Genomic DNA, 13,371 nt, shown 5'->3' with positions numbered 1-13,371 from the left:
AACGCCGAAGGTTTGTAAATGGCAAAGGTGAAATGGGCTGCATGCATCCCTGAACCAACACCACAAACAGTGGAGGAATTGCACAAGGCATAGATTATGATACAAACACAATGACACAACTACAACAAAGCATTGGAGGTAAAGTCATATTTGCACAAGCCTCTGTAGCCTCTTTGCAGTCTGTTTCAGAGGTTGACAACTCCTCTGTAATATTGCCCAGGCTGAAAAAATTCTTATTTTCAATAATCTGGTGATCTCACTAAACTTACTAATAAATCAGTGAGAAGCCAACAGCACCATAACTGTCTATTCACATGGTCAAGAGACAAGTGTTCCTGTAAAATAAACTATATTTTTGGGTTTATTGTTGTTGTGATGATGATGATTATGATGATGGCTGTAATGAAGAACAGGCACATCTTTCATACCCTTTTCTGAAGAAGTTTCGCTCTGCAGCCAATGAAAAAATTAATTTCCACACCACTTTGCAAATTGTTTATTATGAAAAAGAAGACAAACTTCAAAATGAAAAATGTGGAAAGGGTGTAAACTAAAATGAAAGAAAATATGTAATACCTTGAGGACAACTATATTTTACTCATGTAATTCCTGTACCTCTTAACTCTAAATTACCTCATGCTTTTTTATCACATGTGAATATTGACTGGCTTTCTGATTCAATCCCATGTCACTCAAGGAAATGGAACGGGAGCAAGGAACCTGCCTGAGTACTGGTGTCAGCCCCTACAGGGATTTTCTTTAGGGAGCACCATACCTGACATTCTTCCTGCATTCTTTTCTGTCCAATTATAAAAATAGTAGGGCCATAACTAATGGGAAAAAGTGGCTGCTGCAATGCCCCAGAGGAGCCACATTATATATTGATATCATTAAACCTTTTGTTACGTTTAAATAAATATGAACCAAACTGCAGATCTGGCTGACTGAAGGCAAGGGCAAAAGCTGCTTTGCAACCTCTTTTGGAACAATTCCTGGAGCTTTCCCAATGGCACAGAGAAGGTCATCTAAACATCAGGGATAGAGGAAGAGCCATCCAAATCAACCCAAAAAGCATTCAAATTTATGGGTCAGTAGTAAAAGCTTGGTGACCTGAAATACATAAAGCCACTCCAGCACTGACCATGATTATAGTGTCTATAGCTCATAGTCACAGTGTTCCCCTTGATTAATTATTTACACAAGACTCATAACCTCCATTTTAATGTCTGTTGTGCTAAATATCTTTTTAAATTAAATTCTATTTTTCTCTGATGATGATAAAAAAAAACATTTAGGTCTACCAAATATCATAATTAATTCTTATGTTAAACAATCAACATTTGGCAGATTCTTTGAAGACAGCAAGGCAGAAATAATTCACAAAGCAAGACAATTGCATGGAGTCAGTATGAGGCACTGAATGGTGACAGATATTCAGAAATTAAGTCAGATCCTTGCTTATCATTTCCCTATGGCTGTGATGCTTGTGCATACTGGAGAGAAGAAGAGAGATTAAGAACATCAGAAAACTGTGAGGAAAAAGTAAAAGGAATAGAGTCCTCAAAGACAAGAGGATGCAATGACCTTTACAACACAAATGATTTTATTATTATGAATAATAATAATAACTCAAAATACTTGTAATCATCATACCCGGTTAATTAAAGCAGGATAACCTTGCAAATGTATGGATGACAAGACTAAGAATACTAACAAGTAAATTTCTAAAAGTGTTTAGCATCAATTTATATCAATAATTATGAATCTTTTGGGCAGGTAGGGACCATTTTTATAGAAAATGAAGAAAGAGCTTGGGCTGTATAGGGCAGACTACTGCCATCAGATGAAGGGAGGTGATCCTGCCCCTCTGCTCAGCACTGCTGTGGCCTCACCTGCAGCCAGGTCCAGTTCTTGAATGGAGGGGGCAATGAGGATGGAGCCAGACTCTTCTCAGTGATGCCCAGCCCCAGGACCAGGGGCAATGGGTACAAACTGGAACACAGGGGTTCCCTCTGAACACCAGAAAACACTTTTTCAGTGTGAGGGTTATCAAGCCAAGGCACAGGTTGCTCAGGGAGATTGTGGAGTCTCTCTCCTTGGAGATATTCAGAAGCTGTTTGTTCACAGTCCTGGGGAGGCTGCTCTAGGTGCACCCACCTAAGTATGAGGGGGGTTGGATCAGATGACCTCCAGAGGGCCCTTCCCACCCCATCCCTTCTGTGTGATTTTTTGATACAGAGATTGGAATTTTTCTACTAGTGGTAGACATTTTACTGAGCATTCAGACACTGTTGGAAGTTGCTTTAGAAGCCTGCTGCCTCTTAGGGAAAGCATTCAACATTTATAAATTCATGAGTTGAAAGAAGCACTGGGAAGGCATTTTTTTGGGACGTACACTTTAGCAGATGGTGACTCTGCTCACAGTGACCACAGTATCCAGTTCCCAATTTGGCTACCAGGAGTGTTTTTTCTCATATTTCTGATATTACAACTTCATTATATTCTGTAGAAAGTAATGCATTTTTCTATTTTAATGTATGTTTTGTGCTTGGCAGTGTATGTGATAAGCTATCCACCACTGATAACTTTACCTTAAACAGATATGCTCACTGCTTTTTACTTCACTATGGAAAAATTTCAGTTTTGTAATCTCCCTGTATTACATATTTGTCTGAATTTATACATGACTTTGCAAGAGAGGGTTTGGTTTGTTGTTTTTTTTTTGTGGTTGTTCCTCCTCTGTAGGTCCAGCAGGCAGCCTGAGGGTTACAATAATTGACACTCATGAGAGGCAGCAGATGGACCCCCACAAAGTAAACCAAAAGCTTCCTTCAAAATATCCTGAATTTGCATCAACATGCCAAAGAGCTTGCATGTTTTGCATGTTTTTAGGCTTAGGGTTTTCACTTTCTTTGCTTCCCCCATCTTTCAGTGGTCTGGATTTTAGGTTATCCTTCTATACCTTGATGAGAATGGGAGGAAAGCTAACTTCACCTTGTCCAATGCAGCATTGAATGAAGGTAATGTCTCCTGGCCCAGAAACATCTAGTTGTGTCAGCCCATTGCTCTGCCAAAATTTATTAATTTTGCCTCCTCAGCACTGATGAAGTCATGTGGCTGCTAATTCCAGAGTTAGCACTGTGAACCCTGGCTTGGGGCTTCCTGCTGTACTGTGCTAATGTCATGTTAGGTTCTGGGTCTCACACAAATCTCTCTGCAATAACTTGGAGAACTTTTTAAGGTTCAGGCTGTTGAAGCCAGTGTGTGCCTGTCATTTAATACTCTCAGTGTGCATTAACTTTTTCCAAATAACAACAAAAATTGTATGAAGTGTCTTTCTCAAAGATGCTAAGCTGTCACCATTTTGACTGTATTATTAATTTGTTCCCTGAAAATTGAGGTTTCTATAATGATAATCTGCCTTGCATTTTAAAGGTGTTGTGCAGAAGAATTTATGCATCAAAATAATATATATTATGCCCTACAGCAAATAAATATAGATTTTTAAATACAAAATTGACTATAATTATTCTTTACTATTAATTGCATCCCATTCTCTCATACTTCTCTTGATTCTCCCTCAATTTAAAGAAATGTTTAACATCTTCAACTACGAATTACCTACATAGGCACCCAGAATCAGGATGAGATACAAAGTTACTGGCTCATCAATAAAAATATATTTTTAGAAACAACTATAAAGCAGATATAAACATAGCTTTACTGTGTTAAAATTTAATAAATAGCTGTTAAACCTATTTCCTGAAGCAGGGTTTAATGTAGTTGCAGCTGCAGTATTCTCTGCATATAAAACTCATTATAGCAGTTAAAAAAAAAAGTCACCTTTCAAAAATGCTGCTAGTGAGTTATATATCTCAACAGGTATCCAATACTTACCCCTCAGAGGTGTTTCTTCTTTCAGAGCCCTACCAAATGCAAGTGTTTGTATTCCCAGTCATCTGGACAAAGCTTAGCATGATAAAATGATTTGTTATGCCAATGAAGTTTTTTACACTGTAAAATGGTTTGTTACACTACTATTGCTACATAAAATGTTATGAAAATTTAGTAGGTAGTAAGGTCCAAAAAGGAATAGTCTGCTTTTGGGACTAGTTACCAGGAAAAGGTAAAAAAGAATTATCTCATGATCTACATACAGTTCCCCAGTCCTTTGAAAAGACAACCAAAATGACCTTTTAACTAACAACTGAAATTGGTACTCCAATTTGGAAAAGAAGTTATGCATCCAAAATGGATGGGAATTTCCTCAAGTCAGTAATATTCAGAAAATGGAAGGAAACAGCAAATTATTTGATTATCCAGGTGGTGACTTCCGTATTGTGGCATGGTACATGAAATGAGCCTAAATTACAATTCAGAATGGAAACTGAAGTACAGATTCATGGTATGTTAATCACAACATGTCACAGATGGTGTAGCAAGATAAAATAAATATAGATTTTAAATACAAAATTAACTATAAAAACTGGAGGAAAACCTTAGTTTTTGTAAGTATTTCAATTTTAGCATTGTTTATATTAATCAAAGCACTATCTGAAATAGAAAACTATTTAATTCACAGTCATGCCTCATATTAAATTTTAAATTTTGAATTTAATCAAAATTTTGAATTTTTATTTAATCCAGCACAGCAATCAGTCAGTTCTTTAGAAAGAGAAGGCCAGTTACATCTTAAAATTTATAATTATTACAGAATTTCTGTATTTTTAAATTTAGTATTTTTTAGTTTGTATATATTAATTGTGTTTATTCTAATATTTATATTTGTATTCCTGCCATTTGACAGAACTGTACTGCACTGATAAGTGCAGAGAAAACTTCCTGTGATCAATAACCAGCTGTATTTGAAAATAATTTCAAAAAATAATTTTAGATTTAAAAATAATTTTAAATTAACCAGTGAGATTTATTCCACAGATGCCTTTTACTTTCCAAGTGGTAGTATAAACCAGATTGTTAGTAAAACAGCGGCTTGAGGTACTGAACAGACCATAAACTTGCATCCCTTCTGGCTGCTCAGACCAGGTAGCTCACCCAATTAGCAGGTGTGGATTGCAGACTGCACCTCTTGTCCCAGTGTCTAACCCCAGGCCCCTGGTGGCCAGGTTAGGACCATCAGCCATGAGTATTTATGTTCCCAAAATAGGTCTGGGTATCTGGGGTGATGGATCCTGTGTGCAATCACTTAGAGTCAGCCAGTTGCACTGCACTACACACAGCTCTGAAGAGAAAGAGCTACCACTTGTAGGAGATCACACACAGCTCATGCCAAACAACCTGTTAACCACAAGCAGAAGCAACCAAGAGGAAAAACTGTGGCCAAGACTGGGCTGTTGCTCCCAAAGCAACTGATGGAGTCCCAGCACTTCCCTGCCCTGCAAGTTTATACAAATTCTTGTAATTGCATTTTTTGACTGGTGTTGCAACAAACGTGGACAATGGAGGTAGAGTGTTCTGATAATGCAGAGTTCAAGGAGAGAAAAAATAACATGGCTAAATATGAACACATACTTTAATTCCTAATGTTTTTTTGACCTTTTTTCAAGGATCAATCCATATCTCAACTCTGGGAAGAAACTTAGCTATGTATAATGTAAAATACATTTACAATCAGGGCTGAATAAACGGCGTCATTGACTGTGAACTACAGAAAGGTTTGGGTCAATTAATTTTGGGCAAATATGCTTTGTTTTGCTCTACATCTCAATGAACGAGAGCCAAGGACTCAAGTCAATTTCCACTTATCCCAACTGTAGCCAGAATGGGTATTAGGCCTGTACAGAGCTTGAAGAGATATAAGGAAAGAAAGAAGCAGTGCACATTTTAATAATGTGTATATAATTCTCTAATTCAAAACACAATTAAAAATCTCTGCTTTCACAGACATATTTTATGAAAAATCCTTTTGCTAGGATTTTCCTCCTGAGAAGCTGAGAGACTTCAGAAATGAAATGTAAACAATAACTATCTGCTGCTGTGGAATGCAACAGGTGCGTCCTTGATTGGTATCATGTGGTTGTTTTTAATTAGTGGCCAATCACAGTCCAGCCATCTCGGACTCTCTGGTCAGTCACAAGATTTTATTATCATTCCATTCCTTTCCTTTCTAGCCTTCTGATGAAATCCTTTCTTCTATTCTTTAGTATAATTTTAATATATCATTTTCTTTTAATAGAATATATATCATAAAAAAATAAATCAGCCTTCTGAAACATGGAGTCAAGATTCTCATCTCTTCCCTCATCCTGGGACCCTTGCAAACACCACCACACTCTGCAGCCATCCATCACCCACTACACCCCCTTTCCAGGACATGCAACAAGAGCAGGCCATGTGTGAAAGGACCGATGGAGTCCCAGTAGGAGAAGAACCGTGAACTTACAGAGAGGAGTATTTGGATGGCGCTGTGAATGACCTCTAGGTACTGGAAATCAATCATGCAGCCTGTCACAGAGACATAGGAGTAATCCTCCAGGATGCCAGGGGAAGAAGGACGCACCACCCTTCGTATGCAGCCGGGCCCGTGCTCCCGCCACCAGGAGCGGTGCATGGAGATGTTAAAAGTCATGAGATCCGTTTCCTGGGAGGGGAAAAAGCATGAACACATTTGAGTTTCCATATTTAAGGTAAAGAAAGGGGAAATAAAAGAACTTTTCTATCATAAGGGTAATGAGGTAATTATCCTTAATCCTCACCCCAGTAATTCTAGCATGAAAGTAGAACGTTAACGTGGAGAGAAGAAATGGCAAATATTCATTGATTATTTTGCCGTTGTGCACAGGAACTTCTGCCTGGTATAAGAACCATCCTACCAGGTACTGTACAAACACATGTTCCCTTAGACTTATCACCTGAAAAGCAATTTTAATGTTACCTTATTAGAATGTCACTTAAGGACTCTTTTTTTTTTTTTTAAACAGACAATAGAACCAGTTTTACCCCATGGTACTGGAGACAACCTAAATGAAATTTACATAATCATTGATGATTTCCATCACTTGATTCAAATGAGATATCTCCAGCCAAGCACCCTGCTGCTCTCTTTTCTTCCCTCTGCCCTCATGCAGATTACAAACTTCTCAGCTTAGAGTAAGGACCTACATTTGTGAACTGATGTGGGTTTAAAATAAAAGCAGTAAGTTCTCTTCACTCAAATCGTCTTCCAGATCAGATGTTAAACCTACCCAGATGAGTACTGGTTGCACTGTAACCCACACAGGATGTATAATGCCTGTGCATTTTAGTCAACATCATACCACTTCCACGTGGAGCAGTGAAAGCGGCAAACCTACTAATGTACTAAAGATTTTCTAAAAGATAACCTATGAAGTACAAGCAGGAAAATTCATTTGAATTAACAAAACATTTGGTTATTCAAGTCATGTATAAAAAAACCCACATGTATTAAAAAAAAAATGCACTCAAGTTAAGTGAATGACATTTAAATGCAAAAAACACCCAAGCCCCCTCACTGGATATAAATGAGAACTGAGTTATACTGATACTTTAAATAGTTAATTCAGATTTATGTTCTCATGTTTCCCATTCTGAACTCCCAGTAAAAAATGTCTGCAAAATTTTCAGCCATATGTCCACAAAATACCCCTGCCTTGCATACATGACAGTTTGTGAGCACTGCCATGACACCAATTTGCCCTTTGCATCCTACAATGTCCTACAGAATGTCCTGTCTGTGGCCATTTACTTCTACCCTGACCAAAGGGAAATTCAGTCCAGACTCCAGTTGCAGAAGTAGTTAATTTGTTATTTTCCTTTGTTAATTGCCTTTATTCTGGCCACACCTGAAAATTAACATGGGAATTAAATCCTGCCATCCTCACTATATCCTGGTTATCAGTAAGAAATCTGCCTTTGTGATCTGCTGGTCTTTTCTCCACCACTTCTCTACCCCTTAAATACAGAGTTGTTAGATTTCCAAATGCATTATTTCGAGCTGATGAGGCATTTGTCTTTTAACTTTGCATGTCAATCCTTGATACTGGTTCAGAAAATTTTCAGCTGCAACATGAAAACAGCTTGTGAAATAAGAAGCTGACAAACAACACAGTTTAATGAAAATATAATCATAAATATAGAGTCACAGGAAACAGTCAGGGAGGGCTTTCTTTGTACAACAATGCCAGAGATTGCAGTGTTATCAAGTGCTTTTAAAGACTGTCAACTCAAAAAATGCCAGTTGTCAAGCAGCACACACACATTCAATCTAACCTAGCTCAGAAAGCCTTTGCTAAGAAGGAATATGGATTGGTGGGTTAGTGTGTATCAGATATTGTGAGGTAACACTTTGTTATCACAACTGTGGGAATAAGTTGTGATGCCCATGGTGTTGGTGTCACAGCTTCCTTTGCTCTTGAAGGTTTATTTATCCTTTATTGTTTTTTGTCTTTATGTTTTCAAAATTATAGTCTGTGACAGTATTCATACTTGGCTAGTTCACAGCCAATGACAAAATTCCATAGGGAAACAGCTTGATAAATTTTGCCAACACGTGTAAAATGTAACATTTTGCATATGAATATTAGAAACCCTTTATAAATAAAGTCTTTCATTTCTGGAATACTGTTATGTGTGGCTCTTGGGGTGATTAAAAAAAATTGCTTACATGATGGTCATGTTCACATTTTGAGGCTGCTGGTGATTCAGGTAAAAAGGAAACAGAAAAAAAACCAACCAAACAAACCAGCCAACCAAAAAACAAATCAACCAAAAAGTCATCACAGCACTTGCTACCTTTTTAAAAATAAATTCTCATTCAGAAATTCTGGATAAAGTCTAAAAGAGGATATTTTCATAATTACTTTTCACTTTGTGTATTACATCCTGAGCTCTCAAAGCAGGTAAAAGCAGATAATGATGGCCCAGCAAGGATCAGTTTTAGAAATGCAAACAAAACCACTTGGTGCATTAGCTTGACCTCTGAAATATCACTTCACAAAATGGCAGCCATAAGCCATTCAAGCTGATAAATGTTAAGCTGCTAATCAATAAAAGAAAGCCTGACAACAGAAAAATCAATTTTTACTTTTTTTTTTTTTTAGCAGCTGAAACACATCTCACTAACTACTTGGAGATTCTTAATCCGTAAAGTGAGTCAAATGCAACAAGCATTTAAAACATTAATCTGTATCTTTATAGTCATTTACAGAACCATAGAAAATTCAAAGACTCTTTGCTGGGATGTACAGGTTTTAAATATCAGTGAACTCCTGACAATGTTTTGGTATTTGTAAATTCACAGCTTGGAAACTGAGTATGCTGAAAAAGCTGCTGCCCAAGTAGCTTATTTTCAGTTCTATGTTAGATGAAAGTGAAGATTTTTCAGAATCTGAAATCAGATGCCTAAAGTTTTTCAATAGATCATTTACTATCTTCCAATTTTTCATATTTAAAAAAAATTGTAGAAAATGTTTAATCATCAGTGACAACTCAAATGCTTATTTCTTAGGAAAAAAATGCTGCTGCTTCAAAGCAAGAGACTCAATTTCAGGCTCTGTACAAGGAAAACCAAGGTGTCCTTCTAACTAACCCAGCTGGGATTCATTTAAAAGTTGAAATTTCTATCATAAATGTAAAATTGCTCTTTTCTGAGCATGTATCTTGACTTTAATACCATACATCAGCATATAAACTATACTTCCTCAGCTGATAACCTCTCAGATAGACACCATGAACAGAGCAGAACACAGGTAACAGGTATTCCTGGTAAATTGTGAGACTTAGGAAAGTGACACAGGAAAGTGAAATCCCATCTCTACTCCTCCCTTCTTTAGTCAGCATTAAAGCAATACTCCAATCTGTGGTAAGAAGTTTGCTCCTGAGTATAGGATCAGCCCCATAATCATACTTTACTGATGTAGAGTCCCAATTCACTGTCTACAGCATTTTAAGCCTTTAAACTATATATAGGATTTGTGTTGGTTGTCAGCCCAAGGATTAATTTTGATTATTATTGGAAATCATTGCTATGGCAGATGCATTCTTTTAAGGTGAGATGTAATCCCTGTGAATCTGAGTAATGCTGTTTCCAAGTGCTTGGGGATAATGTTTGATTTCGTTATGTCTGCTTAAATTCTACATTTGGTTTCAAGTAGACATTTTCTATTGGGCAGGGCTTTGAGCAACCTGTTCTAGTGAAAGATGTCCCTGCCCCTAGCAGGGAGGTTGGTCTAGATTATCTTTGAAGGTGCCTTCTGATCCAAAGCATTCTGTTAATTTTTTTATTCAATTTTTAGGTGGTGAATCTAGGTAAAATTCAACAAATCATAGCATAAGATGGCTTTTTTTGAAACTACAGAGTAATAGCAGGTATGATGTTCCTTTCATTTATTTGTGTAAAATTTACACACAGTATCTATAACAACACAAAAAATTAATGAGAAATTAGGACTACCTAAAATCACTACTTTTAAGGAAAACAAAAAGAAGGCACTGAAAATCCAGGGAGAAAATCCAATGCACCAAGATTGCCTTGCATACCAAACAAATATTATGCTGTGACATGATTACCACCACACCTATTTGTTCTTTCAGTTCATGCTTCTGCTTTGTGACATGTTATTTTCTATTTCTTTCACTCCTTGCTGGCATTTAAAAATACACTCTTAGGAAAAGTATAACAAAAACAGTGCTTTGAGCAGGATGGAAGAAAATCCCTTTTTCCTTCAGAAAACATCAGTCAACACTTTAAAATGTTATAGACAAGTGAAAGAGCATGAAGGCCTGGCAAAACATAATGTTAGAGATCTTGACTTTGTTGTTGTTTGTGTGGTACCTAGCCCTTCCTAACCCTTTTTATTTTATTGATACATACGATATTGCTTATTATAAATGGACATTAGGCTAAGGCATTAAAAACTCCCATTCCATTTCCTAAGCGTAACAAGGATGCTCTGTTCTGACTTGCTACACATATTTTGTCTAAGCAGAAAGGAGAAAAGATTTTCAGTCAAACATTTGTTCAACAGGTAATAAAAGTTTATATGCATAATGCTAGAAAAGGAATAGCACATTTCCTTGCAATTCCCTAGACCCAATTATGTTTGTAATTAAGATGCAGGGTTCTTGGCAGGGACAAGGGACACACACATTCCTCAGTATCTAATCTCAAGGAGACCTTAATCCTCATTAGATACAAATGATGTGTCCCAGCATTAGAGTGGATTTCATTAATTGTGCAAGTACTTGGAAACATGTCCATCAGCTATTAGCCAAAGACCCTCACTGGCAGCATCACCTTCCTGCTTTTACTTGAAACAACAGGTTCTGATTCCAGCTTGCTCTGTGTGTGACCAGTTACATTCCATCTCCTCTCACTGCTGCTGAACAAACAGTTTTGAAGGCTTGGGCAGACAATATTGAAGAAGACAGAGGCCATTTCCCATTTTCAAATGGGGAATTTTGCATCACTAGCTCCCACATTGTCTTTATTGGGATGACAATTTTTGAATATTGACTAATTTTTTTCCTGCTGGTTTTTAATTTAAACTCTTGCCTCAATGTTACACTGATGGCTTTTACCTATTCCATGAGCTAGAGGTTGAAGGTAGCCCACTCAATAATTGTGGTAGCCCACTCAACTGCTAATGGGATAGGACAATGAACCATGCTGATTCCAGGCTGCTCAAGATATAACACATTCAGCATCTTCACCTCATCCTGAGCACTCTGGAGAATAAATGACATGAAGAACATTCTTAAATTGAAGCTTATGGGTAAACTCTATTGGGGCTATTCATCTGTCTGCACTGGATGTCAACAAGACATAGTAAATTGATCTCTGTGCTAGCAATGCACACTAAACCAGAGCAATCATGTGATACACTTAACTTTATTACCACTAAAAGAGAAAATTCACAGTATCAAAATCTTCAGACATAGACAATGAGGTAACTCCAGCACCATGGGCTGAGAATGGTTAAAAGAGGTACAGAGGCAAAGTAATTTTTGGTTGGTGTGATTAGAGGCTCATGGTTCCCACTGACAGAGATTAGTTCACAGACTGGCATCAGACCATGACTACAGAGAAAGATCTCCATTTTAAGCCGAATTTTTTTCCCCAAATCTGTCTACACTACAATACCTTTTAACCATTTGCCGACAGGCTACCCTCCACATCTACAATCCTCCAAAAAACATGAGTTAAGCTTACCAAGTACTACTTTCTCCTTCTTTTACTACTTTTATTCCTTTAACTGTGGAGAGTGTTGCCAGATTTAATTTTTTACAAATGAACATAATAATTTTGGAAAATTAATTTGGAAATTAGGCAGATGATCTACCTATATTATAAAAAGTTTCCTTGCATTGCTTTATTTACTACATGCTCAGGGATCTGAGTACTCTTTTGCAAAGCAAGCAATTGCAAAATTAGATTTATCAAATTTACTAGAAAAGTGGAATGGAGTGGAATGTCTTTAGAAAGCCAGAAGGCAAGAAGTCAACAACAGAAGCATACTGCTGTCTTCCTCATACAGTCTTAGTATCAGTTGCAAGAAGAAATTATGAGAACTTGCAAGGGGCTGTTTTTGAAGCTTGTTGCTCCTGAGGACGAGCTCCGATCTTTGGCAATATTCAGATCCATGCTCAAATCCCAGCTCAACCTCCCTTTTGTGGCAGTGTGTCTGTCTGAGAAACAGCCCAGAGAGGTAACAGAGAATGGCAGGAAAAACCCTCAACACACAAGGAAAAAGCGGCTTTTTGAGATGGGGGGATTGGATCAATATGAGTCTTACCTACTACTTGTCACAGGAAATTCAACATGAACACAAACAAGTTACAACTGCCCAGAAAAGCTGTTGTGCTTCAGTGGAGTCCTTGACATGTGATTAAGCTGAACATTTAGTTTGAAAATTGCTCTCACCTATTACCTCTGATGATCCAGAGCTATGACAGAACACAGATTTGGAGTGATGCCAAACTCTGAGCACTGCTTTGAGTTTTGAAGACTGAGAATATGACAAGGGTTTGTACAAAGCCAAAGGTTTGTGCAGATTGGTGTGTCCCTCACTCAAGCCATGCCTGATTTTGACTGAAATGAAGAGGCAAGGCAGGACTGAACTGTAACATAGTGAAGAATTAGAAACATCTTTGGCAAGCCATGTACAGCGACCTATTCCAATGATGTAGGAAAATATCTCAGGCCAGATAGATGGGAAAGGTTAAAAAGGCTTGAAACATCCTGGTGAAAAAAAATGGGTGAACAGTATAATATGGGCCATAAAAAAATCTGCCCAAAATGTTTATAAACTACAAGCATTTGAAAAAGGAGTTTATAACATAAAACAATTTCAAGGCTCAGCAAGAACATTTTAGCTTTGTTGTTGCTGTTGC

General features: G+C 37.4%; 1 protein-coding gene across 3 annotated transcripts in view; it reads right to left on the bottom strand.

Moving 5' to 3' along the window:
* NKAIN3 (sodium/potassium transporting ATPase interacting 3) overlaps positions 1–13,371 on the bottom strand; it is a 337,971-nt gene that overhangs the window by 83,333 nt on the left and 241,267 nt on the right. For all 3 annotated transcript variants that reach the window (XM_054635952.2, XM_054635936.2, XM_054635944.2), the window contains exon 4: positions 6,404–6,601. In XM_054635952.2, the coding sequence (XP_054491927.1) occupies positions 6,404–6,601 (198 nt within the window). The remainder of the gene's footprint in view (positions 1–6,403; positions 6,602–13,371) is intronic.

Source organism: Agelaius phoeniceus, chromosome 1, assembly GCF_051311805.1.
Source record: "Agelaius phoeniceus isolate bAgePho1 chromosome 1, bAgePho1.hap1, whole genome shotgun sequence".
In the NCBI taxonomy this organism is placed as follows: domain Eukaryota; kingdom Metazoa; phylum Chordata; class Aves; order Passeriformes; family Icteridae; genus Agelaius; species Agelaius phoeniceus.
Note: the sequence above shows the minus strand (reverse complement) of the source record. Positions and strands in the feature narration are given on the sequence as shown.